At 38.4% G+C, this 22233-nt stretch overlaps 2 protein-coding genes and 1 long non-coding RNA gene across 3 annotated transcripts; 1 reads left to right on the top strand and 2 right to left on the bottom strand.

Moving 5' to 3' along the window:
• Positions 1-465: 465 nt before the first annotated feature.
• Positions 466-2811, bottom strand: LOC103423412 (pentatricopeptide repeat-containing protein At5g42450, mitochondrial). Its single transcript, XM_008361485.4, has one exon. The coding sequence runs from the start codon at positions 2512-2514 to the stop codon at positions 925-927; it is 1590 nt and encodes a 529-aa protein (XP_008359707.2). The 5' UTR covers positions 2515-2811; the 3' UTR covers positions 466-924.
• A 611-nt stretch (positions 2812-3422) lies between these two features.
• On the bottom strand, positions 3423-4742 carry LOC114820006 (uncharacterized). Its single transcript, XM_070809835.1, has 2 exons — positions 4581-4742; positions 3423-4468 (listed from the first exon to the last, which is right to left on the bottom strand). The coding sequence occupies exons 1-2, from the start codon at positions 4605-4607 to the stop codon at positions 3563-3565; spliced, it is 933 nt and encodes a 310-aa protein (XP_070665936.1). The 5' UTR covers positions 4608-4742; the 3' UTR covers positions 3423-3562.
• Positions 4743-17573: 12831 nt separating this feature from the next.
• On the top strand, positions 17574-20968 carry LOC139189765 (uncharacterized). The gene is made up of 3 exons (XR_011573643.1): positions 17574-17880; positions 17995-20397; positions 20708-20968. It is a non-coding gene; the product is annotated as an uncharacterized lncRNA (long non-coding RNA).
• Positions 20969-22233: the final 1265 nt, after the last annotated feature.

The raw sequence follows: 22233 nt of genomic DNA on the forward strand, positions 1-22233 counted from the left end.
ACCAAAATAGTTGAGTTTTCAATATTATCAAAATACCGTTCCTTTATTTGTCTATTTGCCCATGAACTTCAACAGAGATGTCAATTTCTCCTGAACTTAAATTTTAGCCAGTTATCCCTTGAACTTTAACAATTAGCCAATTTTTCTCTTGAACTTTAATTTTAGTTAATTACCCAATAGCCAAGTTCCCTCTTGACGCTAAATTTTTAAAAATTTCATCCAATTTTTTTATCCATTCTGACCATGCAGACAACATACGATAACTATATGGGCAAAAAGAATGGAATTTTGGATGGATGAAAAATTTAAAATCTAATGCTATAGGGGGAAATTGGCTATTTATAAAATTTTAGGGATAAGTTCCCCTGGGGGGAATTGACTAGTTATAAAAGTTGAAGAGGGTAATCGGCTAAAATTACAGTTCATCGGGGAAATTGGCATCTCTATACAAGTTCAGGGGACAAATCGATAAATACCTCCCCTTTATAAAGATATAGATTGCAAATATATTGTAACATGGGAATCTAGTAATATACATGTTTGCAATATTTACAATTGGATTTATTGATTTGAATCATTGATTGCATTTCTTTACGGTTGTTTTCGAAACGCCAATGCCTCTAATTGTTCGTTGATGGAATCCATGATTTATGACTGATGTGGAAGAATCTGTCCACAAACACACAGATGACCCATCAGGTTACATGTGCGACGGGGTGGGTGGGTCATCTGTGTTTGCTTCAATATAACGATACCACCATCTGGAATCCGTGCTTGGTTCAATATATCGACCAGCACCTTCGAGTCACTCTCAACCTCGAGTTGTTTGCATCCGGCAACACACATGCTTGGATTCAAAAAACCAAAACATGAAAGCATTGTTGAGCATCTTCTATGATGAATTGGATCTATCAATCTGTTGTTTCATTGCAAGAGCTTAGAAGCCTTGTGGCAATTTGACATATCGATTGGAGATGCTGGAGCCTGTCTACATACTTCTCCCTTAAATGCTCTATACAAAATTTTTAACATGGTAAAAATTTCATTCAATTGCGGATGATTCTTATCCCCAGTAACAAATACATGAACTTTGTTCCTAACTTCTATCCAACTGCAGCCTGGAACCCTCTTTAGTCCTTTTTCTTTCATTTCTCTCCGTACTGTTGAGACACTCTGCCATCTCCCAGCTGCAGAATGTGCATTGGATACCATAACATACGATGACACATCTTCTGGATCCAAATCCAGGATTTTCCTAGCCGCAAACTCCCCCAATTCCGTATTCGAGTGGATTTGGCAGCCACCAAGCAATGCCTTCCAAAATCCAATACCCGGTTCAAAAGGTAGATTGCAGATGAACTCCTCAGCTTGTGTGAAACACCCCGAGCGCGAGAGTAAATCAACCATACAAGCATAGTGCTCAGGCTTTAGAATGCTAGAGTCCTCAGTTCTTGCCTGATTGAAATATGAGTAACCTTCATCGACAAGACCAGCATGATTACAAGCCCACAATAAGCCAAGAAGTGTAACGCTATTCGGTCTGCAACCAGAAACCCTCATCCTTTCGAAAAATCCAATGGCTTCCTCTCCTTTACCATTTTGAGCATAACCACATATCACAGCATTCCAAGAAACAATGTTTTTTCCCTCAAGTTTAACGAAAACTAAGAGACTATCTTCCATGCTTCCACACTTTGCATAAAAGCTAATTAATGAATTGCCAATGAAAACATCAAGCTTACCCAAGAACTTGACAGCACAGGCATGAAAGCTCCTGCCCATTCCTAGTGCTGCTATGTTGGCAGCTGCAATGATGGCACATGGAAAAGTAGAATGGGTAGGCACCAATCCATCTCTAAGCATCTCGGCGAAAAGATTTACAGCCTCTTCATTGTGGCCTGTTTGGCTGTAGCCTCCAATCATTGCATTCCACGAAACAACATTCCTCACCGGCATCCCTCGGAAAAGAAGCAGGGCATCTTCAAGCTTCTCCTTTTTCAGGTATGCGCATATCAACGTCGTGTAAGAAACCACATTCGGGTACTGGGTATCTTCGAAAGCTCTTTGAGCATCTTGGCTAACGCTCAACTTGGAATAAAGATCCAAAATTGCACTCCCCACAAAGACGTTCGAACGCAAACCCGTTTTTGTTGCACAGGCATGAAGCTGCTTGCCTATTGATAGGTCTCCGAGTGCGGTCGACGAGTGAATGACAGTGCCGAATGTGAATTCGTTGGGGATAATACTTAAAACAAGCATCCTAGAAAAGAGATAAATAGCTTCTTCGTGACGGTGCTGCCGAGCAAATTGGCCTATTATTGTTGTGGCCGATACCACGCTCAAGGCAGGCGTTTCGTCGAACAGTTGGCGTGCATGCCAGAACGCATCCGAGTTTCTTGCTTGCAGAGAATGGGTATGTGCTTTCTGGGTTTCAGTAAAAAGGGAACAAGCTGAAGTGTGAGATTTCCTCGGTATCAAGTGAGAGAAAGGGGACCTGCAAATTAGGGATTTCATGTGTTTGTGTTTTGGTGGGTAATTTTGGGGATCAAATAGCCATGCGGGAAGGGCATGCTGGATAGCCTCAGAAATGTAACTTCATGCGTTTGAACGCGTTAAAAATTGGCGGGTTCGGTGCAATTTTTGGCCTAATTGTGGGTGCAACACGTAAAAACATACCGTTAAAGAATAGTAAGTGTGCCTCTTGCACTAGAGAAATTCTTGTGTGCGACATCCGTATGCGGACATCCATATAATTTATTTTTACATGGCCATATGTATGTGCAATATCATATTAGACTATTAGTGGGATTACGCATGGGCTTAGGTGTTGAAAATGGTAACGGATATCCTATTTTGTGTATGTGGCCGCATAAACACGTTGTCCATCATTCGTATCTTAAAATTTATGCATGTAAAGGGTACCAAACTCAAACAAAAGAAGGATCCCTCTTTTGTGAGGAGGGTTGGACGACTGATGTGATATGGGTGTCAAGACCAAAGAACTTATCTCTATAACACTCAGGGGATTAATAAGATAGATCGATTGTGAATATTACACACATGATGAGTCAAACAGAAATTATTAAGAGACATGAAAATTTTCCTACTTGTAATGCAACATAGAAGAAATTACATGTTTTCCTTCGAGAAATTATAAGTGAATAAAAAAAAAAAAAAAAAAAAAAGGAAAATCCAATGTTTTAAGCCTAATGATTCCCATTAAAAGAATTTTTTTAAAAACTAAATAGAAATTGATTACAGCTTGAAAAAAAAGTTACTTTTGGTACATAAATTGAAAATTTTAAATTACATTAATGTATGACATACATTGCTAAATATAACGATTAAATACAACCATTTCAACTAACCGTAAAAATAGTCAATAACTGATTGTACTGGAATTCAAACCAAATCCAAAAAGCTACACAGTAATTTATTTTATTCAGAAACCAAGATTTGATTTACAACATTCTCCAAACCCATTATTTTATTCAGAAATTCATATACACTAGTCACAAAAGTCCATCTACAAAAAAGATTGTAGTCTCCTACCACTTCATGTTCAAAACCTTCTTCTTTTACCAGTTGCAACCTGAAACTGCATGGCATCCGCATTGTTGTTCCCAAATTGCAATTCCATCCCATTGCTCAAACATGCCGAACCACGAGCGAAATTCAACACAGAAGAAGATGGTATCTGAGAAAATCCAGGTGAACTCTCAAGGAATGAAGCAGACCCACTTGACGAAATCCACGCCGCAAGAAACGAATCAAACTCCTCTTTCTGATCTACTAATGAGGCACAATGATCACCTCCATTAACGAGCGCTGGCGGATTCTTAAAAGAGGGGAGAGGAGGAGGGTTTCTCCACTTGGGAAGAGGTGCAACAAGAAGTGTTTGTAGTATAGGGCCAGCTTCCATCACAGCCTGCATTAGTCTTCCTTTTTTGGGCAGTGGTCTCACTCTAGCAATGTTGTCAATAAGAACTGAACCAAAATCGATCTTCGAACCCACGGGAACAACATTTTTCGTAAACCCCAAGTTGTCCGAATCCAGAAAGTTTGGATTAGGCTGTAGGCCTGGGAAGGAGATAGGAGAACCCAAGTTGCTCTTTGTGGGATATGAACCAAGGGCATGAAAGTTGTAAGATTGGGAGGGCACAAAATTACTATCTGATTCCTTGAGCATAGGAGGGTCTAGGGTTTTTTGGGGGATCGGGTTTTTGATATTGAGTTGTGGTGAGAGGATTGAAGTTTGATCATCTGGTATGGATGATGGCACTAACTTATTCACAAGTTTCTGCAACTGGGTTCTTGCTTCATCTCTTTCTTGGCAAGTAATCTGCCAGAGTTGAAATAACTGCTTCATGATTTCTTCGTTCTTGCTCACCTCCTCTTTCGCCATCATTTTCACTGTATCTAGTTCGTATATTTTGCAGAGAAGCTTGTGTTTCAGTTCATCAACGCTCTGTCAGACATCAAAAGAGATTGAAGTTCAGAAATATGTAAAAACCCTAATAAACATGCAACCAGATGAAAAAGACCTGAAATCATTGTAAATTTTGAATAAAATCACTCACATTTTGATCACTCGAAATGTAAACCATGCTCCCTCTCTCTCTCTCTCTCTACACACAGACACAATAAGAGAAACAGACTCGCAGAATAATTAAATAGAAGAGGGAAATGCAGAGACACAAAAAGGGTAAAAAATGAAGAGGCAGCAAATGATAGGAAGAGTATATGGTACGTTTAAAACCTTGTTAAAATTAACCATATTTGGATTTGATCAAAAAATTACCAACTGCATTATAATAACATTCTTTGTCTCACTAAAAAAAGCTCACCGTAGTTAAAGGGATTCTGTCTGATCTCAAAACATTAATCTCTCAATCTCTCACTGTCAATCCAATATATGATTTGCTGTTCTAATTAGTGATTAGGTCAAAAAATAGACCCAGTTCTGCTAATGCACCTTGATTAGTGGTATCTTGACACTACTATGTATCAATCTTTTAGCTAGCATTTCTTTAATTTTGGTAAGTTGTATCTCTTTATAATTAACGACAAAATAAAATAGTTGAAAAGGATTACTTTTACAGCAAACAAACTAACCATAACATTTTATATTCAAAATTCTTGTATTCGAGCGGTTGTAATTAGTAATCTAATCCAAATTATGAAGAGCAGAATTCAAACTTAAGTGTATGAGAGAACATGTTGCTCTAACCAATATGGTTGCGCCAAAGCATGTTGCTCTAATTGGTATGACTATGCCTTAACACAACACATCTTAAGGGGTAGCGGCCATGATTAAAAAAAAAGAATTCTCTTATGCGCGCGACCACGTATGGAGATGCTAGTATTCAATAAACTTACCACAGGGTCATGTGGTCAAGTACATTCAGTTTCTCCAACCTTGTTGAATGAAGTTATGGCATGTTTACTTAAAAAAATGGGGGAAGGAAGAAAATGGAGAACCTAGAAATACCAGGAAAGTAAGGAAAAAGAATCAGATCAACTAGAACCCTAGTTGGTCTGATTTTTAAGTAATTAATTATGGATTTTCAGGGAGAGCTCACCAATTTTCGAGTCCGGATGTGTTAATATAAACGCGAAGAATCCAAAAACCAAGATGTTTCAATTATTATTCCATGTTCTTAAACATGTACCATCCATGAAAAACCATTACACTGCTGCATAATTTAGCCATTCCTTGAAGTTGATAGATTGTGATCGCACCAAAATCTAGAAATACCAGAAACCATGAGAATCTAGTTCATGTAATTTAAGGAGTAATACATGAAACATTTGCAGACCAAAAGGTAAGTCTTTCATCATCAGATAAGATATTGTCCCTTGATCACAATTCATAAAGCAAAGCTTAGATTTGAGAAGCAATTGATGTTCTTTCTTTCTAACAAGTAAAACAAAACAGAGTGAATTAATTAATAACTCATCATATGGTTTAGACATATACAGTAAATTTTTATGCAGACTAATACGTATTGCTTTCTGATTCAAGAAATGGACGTTATTGTTATCTTGTTTCAACTGCCATGTGCCACCTAGGCACCTAAGGCAGATAAGGAAGTTGAAAGTCGGTGAGAAATTCATGCATGAAAGGAAAAGTGCCAACTGAAAGTATGACATGGTTGAAAGATTAAATGCTTTGTCATGGCTGATCCATGCCTAAGGTAAAGCGCTATACTTAATTAGCCTATTTCGGCTAAGAAAGTTGCGTTGTGTTAATGGAAAAAGTTGAGCTTTCACCTCAAAATTAATTAGTAATAGGAGGATTGAATCAGCTGCTTATAAATTTTTACAAGGTTTTTTAACTTTTTGATATAAGACAATTTTTTACATCTTCAAAAGCCCCTCACGTGCGGCAAATTTGTAGCATAACACATGAACAATTGATGAAGAAAGTTGATATTTCACCTTAAAACCAATTGTCATTAGACTCATTACAAAGAGTGTGCAACTTCTTATAAACCTTTACAAAATTTCTTAACCTTCCGACCTGAGATTATTTTTCACATTCACCCAATTAGTTCATTTTTCAATTGGAGATACACACACACACACACACATTACAGAGAGTGTGCAACTTCTTATAAACCCTTACATAATTTCTTAACCTTCCGACCTGAGATTATTTTTCACATTCACCCAATTAGGTCATTTTTCAATTATTGGAGATACACACACACACACTAAAATGAGGTTTTAGATCACTTTTCAATTATTGATTTTATCCCTGTTTTACTGTCTTATCCTTTATTTTTTAGAAAAAATAATAAAAATAACTTTAAAACTTTGAAAAACTAATGAAAAGAGATTCAAAACTTTGAATCTTAAAACTTGAATCTTAAAAAATACTTTAATAACTTTATTTTGTGATTAGGATAAAAATAAATAATAAAATATTAACAAAAATACAAATGATTCTGTCTTGGGTTCCCACTTGGTTGGCTGCCTGCTTTGTAATACCAAAAAATAGGTTGTTGCGCTCCTTTTTCAAACCTAATGCCCCCTCTCTTTTCTCTCTCCTCCTCTTCATCCGTATGTGGCGAAGGCTTACCTAATTATCTCTTATCTCTCCTCCTTCACTATATATATTGCATAAATTTTATTATGGAAAACAATTAAGGTTTAAGTACCTAAAACCCCCCAATCTTTTACTGATATTTCAAATTTGTCTCAACTTTTTTATACATTCCAAACAAGTACCCACTTATTGAAAATCTCACATCCGTAAGTCCTAATTCAATTTCTCTTAAATTAACTAGGGCTTACTTTATCTCAAACATCAATAAAATGTCATGGAAGCATGGCCTCCACCAAGTAACAGTCACACCACCCCATTTAGGCCATCACCTCGAAACCCAACGCATAACCATGGATTCCACCCTACAACTCAAGCTGCCAACATCGAGAAGAAGGTCCTAAGGTTGCTGAAATGTTATGGGCTACCATGATACGGGCACAACCATTTTCACCGCCCACAAAGAAGAATTGGAAGTTTTACTATTCAAAAATCGGCGAATGAGGAAATCAATATGAGTAGAAACAAGCTCCTTGAAACCCTATGGCGAATTCTTAACCCTCTTTTTTGTTAGGAGATTTCCGAATCTTCATTTTTGTTTTCCATTTTATTCGTGAATTTATTTATTTATTTTTTTCATCTTTCTATCTTTTTTGGAGTTATTTTATTATTATTTTAGTGCCCAAGTAAAAAATAAGTGTGACCCATTGTTGCCACATGTACATTTCATGAAAAATTAACAGGGAGTTAACGAATCTGACATTTTCAATAGGTTGGGTACTTGCTTGAAATGCTTAACAAGGTTGAGACCAATTTAGAATGACACTAAAATGTTAGGGGGTTTTTGGTACTTAATCCTGTTGGATATTTGATTGCATATTTCAAAATACAACTCATTAGTCAAAGCAATTCATTAGTCATGTTAATATCATTCTTAATGATTTCTTTTAATCTTAATTGCAATTTTATTAATTGACGCATTAAAGGAGTTATAATGTTGAAGCTCTTAAATCACATTTTATGTTTGAAGATTCCAACTTGATTAACCCATTGTGGAGCCAAAAATAATCACAGGCAACACGTGGATTTTGGGTTAAAATGACAAAATTACCCTCGAGGCACACTGGGATTCCTACACACTTACAGTGGGCAATCATCCCTCAACCAAGTCAAAAGTGTCCAAAATAGGTAATAATTCAAAACCTATTTCATTCATCCTCATCAAATCCTCTCCACAAGGTAACTCCCAAATCATTCCTCTTTTTTAATATTAATTAGCTAATCAATTAGGAAATTATTCTATTAATTAGCTAATTAATTGATTTATTATTCAATTATTCCTAATTAGCTACAAATCATGAACCTCACCCAAAATACCAACCAAGTGGCCGGTCATCCTCCTCCTAAAGGGGTCGGCCACACCTCTATAAATACTACATCATTCTATCCAAAACTTAATTCCAATTTTCTTAAACGAGACGTAGCCCCACCGCGACAATCCACAAGGCTCAACACGGTGGCAAGAGGAGCAACTTTACCATCAATGAGCACCACCACCATGGCAGCCACGGGGACTACCATGGTAGTGGGGAGTGGGCCAGCTCCATGGCAGTGAGCCCATGGTGAGCAGAGGGCAGCAAGGCAACCACCAGCTCAGGCCCATGCCATTTTGCAGCAGCAAGCCCAAGCCGTTGCCCTAGCAACGCAAACTCTAGCCTCATATCCACGTGCGCCACACGCTAAGCAGCCCACTCCTGTGGCCTAGCTTGCTTCTATGGTTTAGTCTGCTTCCGTGGCCCAACCATTTCTGGTGGCCCAGCCTGCCCCCGCGGTCCAGCTTTCTCCAGTAGCCTTCTAAGTAGCCCAAATCGGTCCAAGATTAGTTCAACCATCTCGGCTTCAAATTTCTGGGCTGACAATTGAACCGAGGGCATTTTCACCTTATTTCTTTGCGGATTTGACATTTCCCAACTCAAATCTCGCACCCAAAGTCCATTACACTTCCGCTACTCAAGGAGACGCATTCTGCCCCAGCTTTTCTAAGCCATATGAAGAACAACACTTGTCTTGACAAGTTATAGAGTTGACGAGCGCCATAGTACAACAAACGACCTTGGTGAATTAGCTCTTGTAATGCACTGAGATGCAACGTGCCCCTAACGAGGTGTCCCGAAGTAGGACAAGGGCAGACAAATAACCTCTCTAGCAGCATCCTGGCAAGCAGCCACTCGACCAACCACGAACCGAGTGTTCCGGCAATGTACACTTTCGACCTGGCCCCCGAGATAGCGTATACTCTCGTCTTAGCGCGCGGAGGAGCGTGAACTCTCGGTTAAGCCCATGGACGAGCATACACTCATGGTTAGCGTCACACTCTGATAATCAACATGAGCAACCTTCCAAGCGAAGTGTTCATTCGCGGCAATGCCCACAAATGAGCATCCTCCATTTCACATCAGAGTAGGTAGCACAGCGGACGAAAAGAAGCAATCATTCAATCCTGCTCAAGTTCAACCAGCAGCTTGCGAGTTACCCGCTCGCCTGCTAGGAACATACCACATGCACCGTAGCCGCGACATAGAGGAGCCAAACATATAGAAGAGCAACCTATACCAGTAGGTCACGACCGGGGGCAGCCGAAAGTTCCGCTACCCAACAAAGACAACTTCAGGAAGAAGTTGAAAGGCTTCTGACCGAACGATTGCACGATTTCCAACGTAACGAAGCTACTAATGAGATGCTTCGACGAGACATGACCAACATAAGCGAGTCATCTTTCCATGACAAGATCTAGCAGACGGGACTATCCCACATAGATTGTCGAATACAAAGATTATTTTTGTTTTTACAAAGGTAGCAACTTAGCCTAATGGCGTGCCGGGGGTAAACGAGTACCAGAATGACACACTAGCCCAACTACTAAGAACCAGAGGCAGTCATGTTCTCAACACTCCAGACGATTTAATACTAAAGTAGCACATCATTAGTAGCCAAGCATTACGGACCTAGTGGTCCAATTCTTATTGCTACACACAACCTGGCCCAAGCTAGCCTCAACTTTGCTTTCACAGCTGTGCCTACCTATTCCACGACTCCCGACATCCATTGATCTATCACCATAGCTCATAACTGTGCCAATCTTACACCATGACTCCCAGCCATGCCGATCTTGCCTTGTGGCTCGCGCTAACCAAGCTTCAAAATGACACACAACGAAACATCTAATGATGGCATAATAATTCTGGGAGCAGCTCACTGCACGTACACCCTTATGTGGGTTCTACAAGAAGTTTGAAGTCTCAAACAGATCACCAAACAAGACCTCACAGGCTGAGGATTACTTCAGTTATCCAGCAGTCCAGCTTTCTTTAACTATACTCACGACAACGACTTCCAATCTCTCCAGTGCGAGAGGGTAAACTAATAGCTCTCCAGTGCGAAAAGGTAAACTAATTGCTCTTCAGTGCGAGAAGGTAAACTAATTGCTCTTCAGTGCGAGAAGGTAAACTAATAGCTCTCTAGTGTGAGAGGGTAAACTAATTATTCTTTAGTGCGAGAGGGTAAACTAATTACTCTCAAATGTGAAAGGGTAAACTAATAGATCTCCAGTGCGAGAAGGTAAACTAATTGCTCTTCATTATGATAGGGTAAACTAATTGTTCTCAAGTGCAAGAGGGTAAACTAATTCCTTGACACCCATCTGGGTAAGCTCTTCAGTGCGAGAAGGCCACATAGCTCAAAAGATCGAATGCTTAAAGACTAACTAGGTAGCGAATGATCAAGGGGCAGCAACCACTTTGCACTCAACAGTTCGCTCAGCCGACACTTTATCTTTAGCAGCTCCATCCTTGATTAGTCCATCTACGGCATCTGAGAAATCAAACTCAAGCAGTTTCCTCATTTTTAGCAAGTAGCCCAAACAGTGGCCCATGCCATGCCACTTCCTCGGGCCACGCTGGGCCAATCCTTGGCTTCAGTCAAGCCAAGTAGTACAAGCAATGGCCCCTGCCACACCACCTCCTTGGCCCATGCCAAGCCGACTCCTAGCCCATGCCAAACCGACTCCTGGCCTCTACCAGCCGACGTGCTGCACCACTCCGACGGCTACCCCGTGGCAACACCACCCAAGAAGAAGATAAGGAAAATTAAGTTTTTTCTTACATCGGTGCGGCACAGAGAAGACAAAGAAATTAATGGAAGAAAGTTCTTTCCACGGGAAAGCAAAGAAGAATACCAAGGGAGGGGGAACAAATATCCTCTAGTTTTCTCTCTTTCTTGTAAGGATAAATAATTGCCTTCCAAAGTTGATTTAATCCCCTACTTAAGGTAGTCTTCAATAAGTTTTGGAAGAAATTTATTTCCCTTTCCTATAAGAATCTAATTCCAAGTCCACCTAAGAATCTACATCAAAATTGAAGATCTCTACACCTGTTGCCCTTTCTTGCAAGTAGCCTAATAGGTGTGGGGGTATTTGTGGAGCAAAAAATAATCATAAAGCGACACGTGGATTTTTGTGTAAAAAGGGACAAAATTACCCTCGAGGCACACATGGATTCCTACGCGTAAGCAGTGGGCAATCATCCCTCAACCAAGTCAAAAGTGCCCAAAATATGTAATAATTCAAAACCTATTTCATCCATCCTTATCAAATCCTCTCCACAAGATAACTCCCAAATCATTCATCTTTTATTATATTAATTAGCTAATCAATTAGGAAATTATTCTATTAATTAGCTAATTAATTGATTTATTATTCAATTATTCTTAATTAGCTACAAATCATGAACCTCAACTAAAATACCAACCAAGTGGCCGGCCCTTCTCCTCCTAAAGGAGCCAGCCACACACCTATAAATACTACCTCATTCTCTCCAAAACTCAATTCCAATTCTCTTGCTAAATTCTCTAAACTCTCCAAACAATTTTCCCTCAAAATTCTAACTTTGGCATCGGAGGTTCTTCGGCCAAAGCCCCTTATTCATCATGGGCGCGTGAGGCTCTTACCCATGACCTAAGGTGTTATTTATTTTGTAGGTGCAATTTTGTCCAAGAACAAGGAGGAAGAAATTTTCATCCACACCCATTATGTGACAACCCGTCCCTAATTTTACAATTTTATAAATCTTAAAATGTGAATTCACTAGAATACCCTAAAGGCGAGGGTATTGATTTTCGTTGATCGCTAGCTCATGAAGAGTATGAACTATTACCTTACTGTATTTCAAAAGTACTTGGCGGTGTGAATGTGTAGATGCATGAAAAAAAATTGAATTCGGAACTACGACAGAAGTTTTACGGAACTATAAATTTGAAAGTACGTTGGTAAGGGTTGTTATTCATTATTCTATTCCTTTCTTATAGTTATTGTTATTTTTATTATTTGAGGTGGTTAGAAATATGAAGGGAAAGAAGAGGAAAAAGAAAGGAGAGAAGAAAATGAAGAAGGCTGCTTGATGGCAGCGAAGAAGAGGGAGAGAAGAAGACGGGCACTGCCCAATCAGGAAATAAGGAGAGAGAGAGTGACGAATGGGAAAGAAGAACCAGGAGGGAAAGGAGGGAGGTGTGGAGCACCCAACCCAGCTGACCCGTGCACCCACAACAAAACCGGTTTCAACTCGGTTCTAATTCCGACTAGATTCCACCACTTTTTTCTGACGAAAGTCGCCCATTCTTCCCTTGGAAATCATCCATTGACCTCCTCTCTTCCATTTCCACCCAAATTTGGAAAGGATTTGGGTGTAAATCATTGAATAACCCACGGGGGTGCCGTGAGACCCTTGCTTGGGATCCATCAATTATGAAACCATCTCCTTCAATTACCATCACTAGAACACTCCTCTAGAACCCAGGAATAAATCTCAGGCAATGGTGGAGGCGTCGGAGCAAGTTTGGAGGTCGAATCGAGCACACCTAAGTATAGGGTTTCCGACGGGTTTTAATGAAATTGAAGCTTTTCCCGGCCTATTTGGCCTTGGTCATAGGTATGAAAGTTACTCTACTCATTGAGATCTTCATTCCTGTAAATTTTGGTAATTTTTAGAAATAGTTAGATTTTCCGGCGAGTCGGGGCGGCCGACCGCCACCCGCGGCGACGTGGGTCCAGGGGACCGTCGATGTTATTCTTAGGCTAAATTAGATGTTTTGAGTTCAGTTTTGGTAATTATATAACGTAGGTTGATCGTTTGGACCTAAATTCATTAAGATACGTCACTTGGTAAAGATGTGAATCGATAATACGACCGTTGGATCGTCACCAAAATTTAATACATTATAGTACATAATATCTGAGAACCATAGAAACTTACGGATCGGGAATCCGACATACGGATCTTCCCGAATTGGATTTGTAAGTTCATAAAATAAAATGTTGACCACCACTTGATTTTGGCAATTGGCGGATATCTGACCGTTGAATCGTAATGAAACATTTGAATGTTATTCTAGGAACATAATGTGAATCTTTGGAAGTAACGGATTTGAATTTTGTGATGCTGATCTTCCGGATTGAATTTCGTAGGGATGTGTTTTATATAAATTATGTATTCTATCGTTAAGAGCTCTGAGACGTGATTTGATAATTATTCTAGACGACGATGGTTCGTGATGTCTCGATATTCGTGCTAGGGAGTCATAGCGCGGACCTTAGGTAAGTGAGTCTTTTCCTTTCTATTGTACATATATACATACATACATACATACATACATATATATATATATGATTGATAATTCCACAAACGGTTACAAATTGATTATTGCATATAATTACTGTGAATGCCTTGAAATATTAATGCGAACTACGAATGACTTGATCCTTGTTTAGGGTACGTAGGCAGTCTAACGAGACGTTAGATGTAGCCATACCATAAATGAGACTAAATAATTGAGACGATAGCCTTGTTTGGGAAATTGTGCAAAGAACATTGGTGGAAAATGTGAGGGTTAACCTTATGACTTTGTGATTGGATGTTGGTCATAAATCATTGTGTGAAGGATCGAGAAATTGAAGTAAAGAATCATAAGTATTGATAGTTAGTCAAATTAGTGTTTAGTTGAGCTTGTCACTGATAATTATTCTCGACAATTAATAGTTTGGGAGTAGGGCGTTATAGATTATGCGTTTTACGCCACATTATTAATATATATATTTGGAAGCACTACGATATGGTTAAGCTTTGGATTGCATCAGGGCATGTCCATAAGTATATTATTGCGCATAATTTGTGTGAATGCCTTAAAGTACGAAGGTGAACGCAGGATGCACAGATAAGTTCAGGTGAGTATATGTTGTGAAATGTGGGATGCATGGTTATGATTATATTTTATTTGGAACAATTGAGTGATGGCATGACTATATTTATGTTTTAAGCAAACTCATACATGGTTGTACAAGTTGTCTATAAGTCGTATATGCCATATTAGATACATTTAGAGCTCATAACCCTGCACCCCGGTGTTATTGCTCTCGCCCGAAGACAAGGCCTAGCCTTCACGTGATTGTTCACCTCCCGCACCACACGCTTACTTTGGATTCAAGGTAGGTGCCAACTTGTCGTACAAACCACATTAGGTGGTTCCGACTCATAGGTGACTTGCGATACTTCGCACAACCTTCACATGATTGTAGTACTTGAGTGTAATTATTTACACCCAGCCTATCGTACAGACTGCAAGAGGTGGTTCCGACTCGTGTGCAGGGATATGTAATAAGCTATGTGTTCAGCCGTACAGGCCAAAAGAGGTGGATCCGGCTGACATATTACTGGGATATTGATTGATGAGATATGGATAAGTTTTACAGGTCACTATAGGTGTCTCCAACTTATGTGCTAGCGCTGATTGATGAGGTATGGATAAGTGGTACAGGTCGCTAGAGGTGACTCCGACTTATGTGCTAGAGTTGATTGAAGAGATATGGGTGTAGTCGTACAGGTCACATTTGGTGACTTCGACTTGCGTGCTAATATAGATTGTTTAGCACATGATTATTTATATGACTGATGAGTTGTTGTGTCGTGGTATATTTATGGAATTACAGTTGATATATTTTTTTAATTTCACATTGATACGTGATATGATTTTCTGGAACTATACAGGTGTTGCATCGAGGGGTTATAACGTTTTAGAAGGCTTCTATTAAAAAATTTATTTCTAGGGCCACTTACCCTTGTTTTGTTTTCACCCTCCAGGTTTTATTAGCTGAGCTTTCTTATCGTCGGGGATTCGTGGCAAATCTTAGTATTGGAGATTTCTTTCGAGGGTATGATTCTTAATCCACCCTACTGTACTTACTTATGCTTTAATGTCACGTGTGAAGTGGGTTTATTCCCGCTCACCAGCGCACTTTGGTTTTTAGGCACTCCTAGGTTTAAATTATTCACATTTTTCCACATCATCATACTTTATGGCTTCGTCACCTTCCAGATGTCGGCCAACATAACTCGATTCGAAGTCTTAGTAGACATCCCGGGTCGGGTGTGTCACATTAATTGGGGCAATTATTTAGTATATTGTTTTACACCATTTTGATTGCTTATAAATATGCTCTTCTATTCCTTTTTTAAATATGAGCTCCTAGTTTGCCATCTATCCATTATTGATTCTTCATTCTTCCAAGTGATATCTTTCAAGTTTTATATACCAAAGGAAAATTGAGTTGTTCACCCGATCCAAGTATTGCAAGTGTACGCTTACAAGGATCATAAATTGTTGTATCTTGGAGGGTAGGGGGCCATAACCTGCTACACCAAGACATTGTATTAGAGGGGCAAAATCTAATTTTAAGGACAGTGATTACATGCCTTAACCTAAATCTTATTCTAATCAAGCATGGACGAAGAGCATTTCTACCCTACAAAAGATAAGTATTTTATTGCATTTGGTTTATTTTATTTGATAAATTGTGGTAATCATATTGTGATATACTAATATTATTTATATATATTTGTTGTAGGAGAAGTAGCATCCGTATAGCCAATATTTCCAACAAATCCAACAATTAAGGCTTATTATATTAACACCCCACATTCTTAATAAACCCCACATTTGCTTTTTCAGTTAAAATTTGTCTTAATACACCCTACATACTTTTTCATAAACACCCTCACACTCCACACTCTCAACATAACCTTACATTTTCTCCATTCACCCCACTTTTCTTCATACACCCCCACACTCTTCACAATCATTTTGTTTTTTTATTTTTATTTGTTTGTGCTATGTACCGTTTGATACAAAATCATTCATTTCATACAAGTATTTTCTTACTGCTATAGAGGATTCAAATAGAGGAAAGTAAAAGCTGCTTGGGGAACCTTACAAAAGTGAATGGGCAGAAGTTTCGACACGATTGAGAGGGTTAAGAGCATAAATGGTGAGAGCAATATGTTTGAATTTTTGTCCTTAACCTTTTTCCATCCAATCAACATTGATTTGCAAGGGGGTGTATCTGAAAAATGATAATTTAGGAACTAAGATGATGATGTGGGGAGCCTAGGCTCTCTATGTCCATTTGGTAGTTAAATTCAGAAGTATAAAGTATTGGCCTTGGCTGAGATGCACACTAAATAATATTTTATGCATCACATATCATACTTAAACACCATGCTGTAAATGCAAAAATTGTCTTTTGAAGGCACAAATGCAATTTAGTATTATCTAATCAGTAGATTATTTTTAGAACATGGCTTTTGTGAAACAACATCACCATTATCTTCTTTGCGAAAGAAGGGAAGGACTGTAATCTGATACCAATGAAGTTTAACCTTCATCCACCTGTGATAGTACATTTTGAACAAGGTGAAGCTTTCGAAATGTCAATTTCATGTTTCGTTCGTCAAAAATAATTTTTCTCAATCAATGTGTTTGTAGTTTCATCGGTTAGGTTTTTGTTATACAATGGAGAGTGGTTTAGAGAGTTGAAGAAGATAAATAATCTTGTGATATACATGTTAAAAGTGATTTGGGGTGTATTTAGTAATTTTAATTTTTTTTAAACCTTATAAGGTTGAAATTGTCATTGCATAATAGAGTATATGAATCATTTAATATTAAATTTTAATGTGAGGTGTATTCAACATTATGTGGGGTGTTAATAAAAAAAAGCCACAATTAATTGTTTGTTAATTTTTTTTAAATAGTACAATTTTCTAAAATATTTTTATAGATATAGTGTCACTATTTCTAAAAATATGTCAGTTTTTTTTTTTTTAAATAGTATTACTGTCTAGAAATTGTGACCATTTATTTCTAGAAACAATGGGCATTATTTCTAGAAATCGTGACACTACTTTTAGAAATGGTGACAATATTTCTAGAAACGGTGTCACTATTTCTAGAAATAATGTCATTGTTTCTAGAAATAGTGTCATTGTCTTAGAAATGGTGACCACTATTTCTAAAAATAGTGAAACTGTTTCTAGAAATAGTGTCACTATTTGTAGAAATAATGTTTGCTGTTTCTAATAATTATTATTTTTAAGAAATTTTCTTATTCATAAAATTTTATTAAGTGTTTTTTATTAAAAATTTGTGGATAATAATTTTGTTGAATTTTGACATGTGATAAGTAATTCATATTATTATGTCCTTAAAAATATGACTAATTTTTTGTATGATTGTTTGTTTTTGAGATTAGGATTTGGGATTAATTTGTGTGGTTTTTTCTTGGCAGCAAACAAGCTGATGACCTCCAAGGACCGCAAGTATGTTCAAATTAACATTGGGCATTTGGATGAGCATGGCTCCTACCAAGTTAAATCTGGAAAAAGCTTGCAATTGATTTCTCTGCTGGATTGTCATGGATGAAGAAAATGACGTCATAGTTATGGGGATAGGTTTATTTCTTGCATTTCTTTCACTTAATTTTATATCAAGTATAATTTTACTTTTTCTAGGTGATTGTCTATGTAATTTTTATTTGATTGTTAATTGGCACTATATGTGCTCAGCTCTAGCTCCATTGGCTGGAACCAGTCCGAGAACTTGGACGTCGTTCGGTTTCTCTGAACCGGTCTGGAACCAGTGAAGAACTGGACCGCTGGAGCTGGTCTGGTCATGGTATGGGAGTGCGAGAGCTCGACCGGGTTAGCGTGGCCCACCTGGCCTTGGGCTACGCTGGACTTAGACCCTGGTTGCTTTTGGCGCTGTTTGGGCCGGCTCATCAAGGCCTAGGTTCGGTATTGAGTTGTGGTTCTAGCTGCTTCTGTAGTGGCTTGGGCATGCTTTAGCTCGGTGGTGCGGGCTTGGCTCGCTACTGCTCTACAGCGTGGACCTGGGCTTGACCTTAGACCCCAACTGCTACAACAGCTTCTTGGACTAGGCTCAGGAGGGGCTGGGTTAGTGCTGCATAGGCCACGATCTGGGCTCTATCTTGAGCTGTCCCACAGGCCACTATAGTGGCGGCTGCCGCTGCTGTCATGGTCGCGATGGTGCTCCACGGTGGCAAGGTTGCTCTGGCCGCCATGTTAAGTCTCGAAAATCCTCGCATGAGGCCATGTCACGATCTTCATAGTCTGGTACATATCCTTGAACATAAGGTGTTTCGTTCATCATGATTTCAGAATTTTTCAACATTGTATCTTTTCCCCAGGGCTATTTAAAGAACTTTAAAAAATTCTCGGAATAGAAACATGTGGGAAAATCTACGCAATAGGAAATTCGAATAGTAAATGCGAGAGCCTTTTTCGATCAATCAGGCTCTCAATGAAATCACTAATTTGTGGAAGCAAAATTCTGCCGTCTTCGGTCTTGACGAAATTGTAAATACAAAACAAATAAATACCTTTGATCAAGGTCAAAGCCTCACGCGCTCAATTTCTTTGAAAATAGTGAGTGTTTAAATCTTGTATGCGTAGCAAAAAGCTTACCATAATTTGGAGGACATGAGGTATTTATAGGGACGTGGCAGTCTTACGTGTAGGGTTTTGCCCTACACGTGGTGGCTTCCCATTAGTCAAGGTGAGTCATTCATAGTATGGATGAGGAAAGAATTTTCTCAAGATAGTAAATAGGAGATAATATCTTGGGGGGATGATGGAAGTATCCCTGATTGATTGTGATGAGGATTTCTTATTTGTTTGAGTTGATCTTCAATTAGGAGAGTATTAAAGATAGGACTTGCCAAATAATCATATCTTTATAGTCTTTGACTATTCTTCATTTCCACGAGCAGGGGAACTTGGTAGTGTCATAGTCTGCTGCTCAAGCCTCTAAGGAGGTTCGACTGTGCATGAGAATATTTGTGGGCCCTGCTCATTTAATGAAGGCATTCTTGTTTTCTTCAGAAAAAAAGTCCATGTGTCGTCTCTAGTACTTTTTCCTCCACAAAGTAGATCTAGCAAATCAAACAACTCCACCCTTCACACATAGATCTAGAAGAGGTAGCACACCAAAATGAAAATTAAAATCAAACAACTCTCATATGGAGAGCAATCAAACTAGCAAACTCTCTTACGAGAGAAATCAAAACCAAACTCCAAGGCAATTCTTGGAAACTATTATACAGAAACAAAATAAAAAGATAACCTCATGTCACCGCTCCACATCATCTGGACATTCGAGAGCCATATTACTGCACCGGGTAAACTTATAGTGTCATTATGGCTAAACCCAATCCCAACGCAATCCGAAATCCCATGGTTTCCAACTTCAACCCTATGATAGCTGGAACCAAATCTTGTGTTTACTATGTGTGTGGGCCAAAAGATGACACTATTACGGCGATAATTCTATACAAAACAAAATAAACGGAAAGAGAGCAGGAAGAAACCAAGAATAAATTGCAAGAAGATTGTCGCCGACCCCAAAGCCAAAGCAGGGGTCAGCAGCAGATAAGTTTGTTTGGTTTTTTATTTATACGGTTGGCTAGGATTTCTTTTTCATTTTTCCCATTTGTAAGAGATGTGAAAACACCCATGTGGAGCCTAAAATAATCCCAAATATTCTAGAGGTGACAAGTGAACTTTTATTTAAGAAGGACAAAATTGCCCTCAATAAATAGGCAGGTTTCTCAGATGCTCCCACGCGCAACTCACATCCTTGGAGGTCTCAGCAGCTGAACACAACTGCTCACTTGCCTTTGGCAAGGTTAGAGATGTGAAAACACCCATGTGGAGCCTAAAATAATCCCAAATATTCTAGAGGTGACACGTGAACTTTTATTCAAGAAGGACAAAATTGCCCTCAATAAATAGGCAGGTTTCTCAGATGCTCCCACGCGCAACTCACATCACTGGAGGTCTCAGCAGCTGAACACAACTGCTCACTTGCCCTTGGCAAGGAATTAAAGATGAGGATTAATTACCCAAATCCTATCATTAATTCATTCCTAATTGAAGATTGACTCCAGCCAAGTAAGTAATCCTAATTTAAATCAATTAGGGATAATTACCCCATTATCTCAAGATATTATTTCCTATTAAATATCTTGGGAATATTTAGAGAATATCTCTCCATTAAACACTATATGGCCAGCCCTAGCCCTATAAATACCCCACATTCTACCAATTTTTGAGAGCTTTTACAACCCTAAAAAAGCCCTAAACACTTTACTCTCTCAGATAAACTAACTTAGGCATCGGAGATTCGTTGACCTAACCCCCCCCCCACCTTGTGGGCGCGTAAGGCTTTGGTCTCTGATCAAAGGTGTTGATTGTTTTGCAGGTACATTTTCGTCAAGACTGAAGACGGTAGAAATTTGCATCGACAACCTACATATGAGAAGAAAGAAGAAGGAAGTTCTTAAGTGCCAATTAGTAAAGAAAGTTCTACCACCGATTAGTATATATGTACCTAGAGTATTTTGGACAATAAGTAATTCAACATTGCTCTAACTTTCAAAACGTTCTGAACCCAGCCCTTGGACACCTATTTTGTACCTTATTGTAAATAGAGGTGTACATGCATATCATATATATATTTAGAACTTTCTACATGTTTTATACAGTTTGAAAATCCATAGCATTGTGCTGGCACCCTCGCTAGATTTCTTTAAAATAAGGAAAGAAGTAGTGAATAATAAAAATGCAAAGAGAAAACAATAACTTTTGTTATGAGCTATTCAGTTTTTATTTTGTTGAATGTCTTAAGTTCATACAAGTTGATTAAAAAAGATATTTCTTTTCAAATCTCACTTAATTAAAAAGTCTAAAAAAAATACTTCATTTATCTTTCCAAACTTATTGAATCAATGAAATACATCATGGGCTTAACTCACAAGAACTTCCTTGCAATTAGGATGCTACGATGGTAATATCTCATGTCAATAACACCATAATGCCTGTTCAGATAAGAATGTTAGAACACATGACAATGCTTAATTCAACTTGAAATACCATCACCAATACATATGAAGTGTGGGTAAATTTTTCTCAATCACCTTAACCCTTTTTCCTTAATTCCCAAGCACGTTCCGATGAAAGTTAACACTCTTAATAAATTATTGCCTCTCGTGCCACTTTGCATGACAATAGTTATTGTTGCCTCTCAATTGTTTTTTTTTTATTTTTTTTTATTTTTGTAAGTTCTTATTGCCTCCACTTAATTTAATCAAAACAATTCTCATGTTTGACATAGCTTAGATTATGTTTTTGTGGAACTGTAATATTTAAATTATATTAGCATAAGTTGTATTACTTTAATTTAAGCAAAACGTTTCTCAGTGAAGCTCTATTAAAAGATTTGGTGTCATCCTTTTCCTCCAGTCAAAGTCGATGTCTTTGCTTTGAATAATATATCAACATTATATAACAAAATAGTAAAACCACGTTTGTTTTGAAGTATTATAATCAACCTGGGCTGCTGTTGCCATGGGCGAAGCTGAGATAAAGAGGGCGACCGCCCCTTTGGTAGCCGGAAATCGTCATTTAGAGTGAGGATTTCACCTCTTAGGTTCTCTGAATTGCCGCTGAAATCTGTTGCGTTACTTCGCTAGTTCTATGTTTTATGCTTTGCAACTTCTTATTAGGGATGGGCAAACGGATCTTGGATCTGCGGGTCGGGATGGGTGATAGGAGATGCGACTTAGTTAGCTTGTTTTTGTGCATTTGTGTTGTTATTTCTTAGTTAATTATGTATTTTAAGCTATTTTCGTGTGTTTGTAGATTCAAATAACAAAGTTGGCAACAAAGTGCTATTTGGAGCACTTTGGAACATTTTTGGGCCAATATTGGATAGTGCAAGCATGGAGA

This window comes from Malus domestica, chromosome 12 (genome assembly GCF_042453785.1).
Source record: "Malus domestica chromosome 12, GDT2T_hap1".
NCBI lineage: Eukaryota > Viridiplantae > Streptophyta > Magnoliopsida > Rosales > Rosaceae > Malus > Malus domestica.

Bases quoted from the DNA above. Each gene is read 5' to 3' on its own strand.
- LOC103423412 (XM_008361485.4), bottom strand. From the start codon at position 2,514: ATGAAATCCCTAATTTGCAGGTCCCCTTTCTCTCACTTGATACCGAGG.
- LOC114820006 (XM_070809835.1), bottom strand. From the start codon at position 4,607: ATGGTTTACATTTCGAGTGATCAAAAT. The intron at 4,469-4,580 runs GTGAGTGATTTT...GATGTCTGACAG, and splicing joins ACATTTCGAGTGATCAAAAT to AGCGTTGATGAACTGAAACA.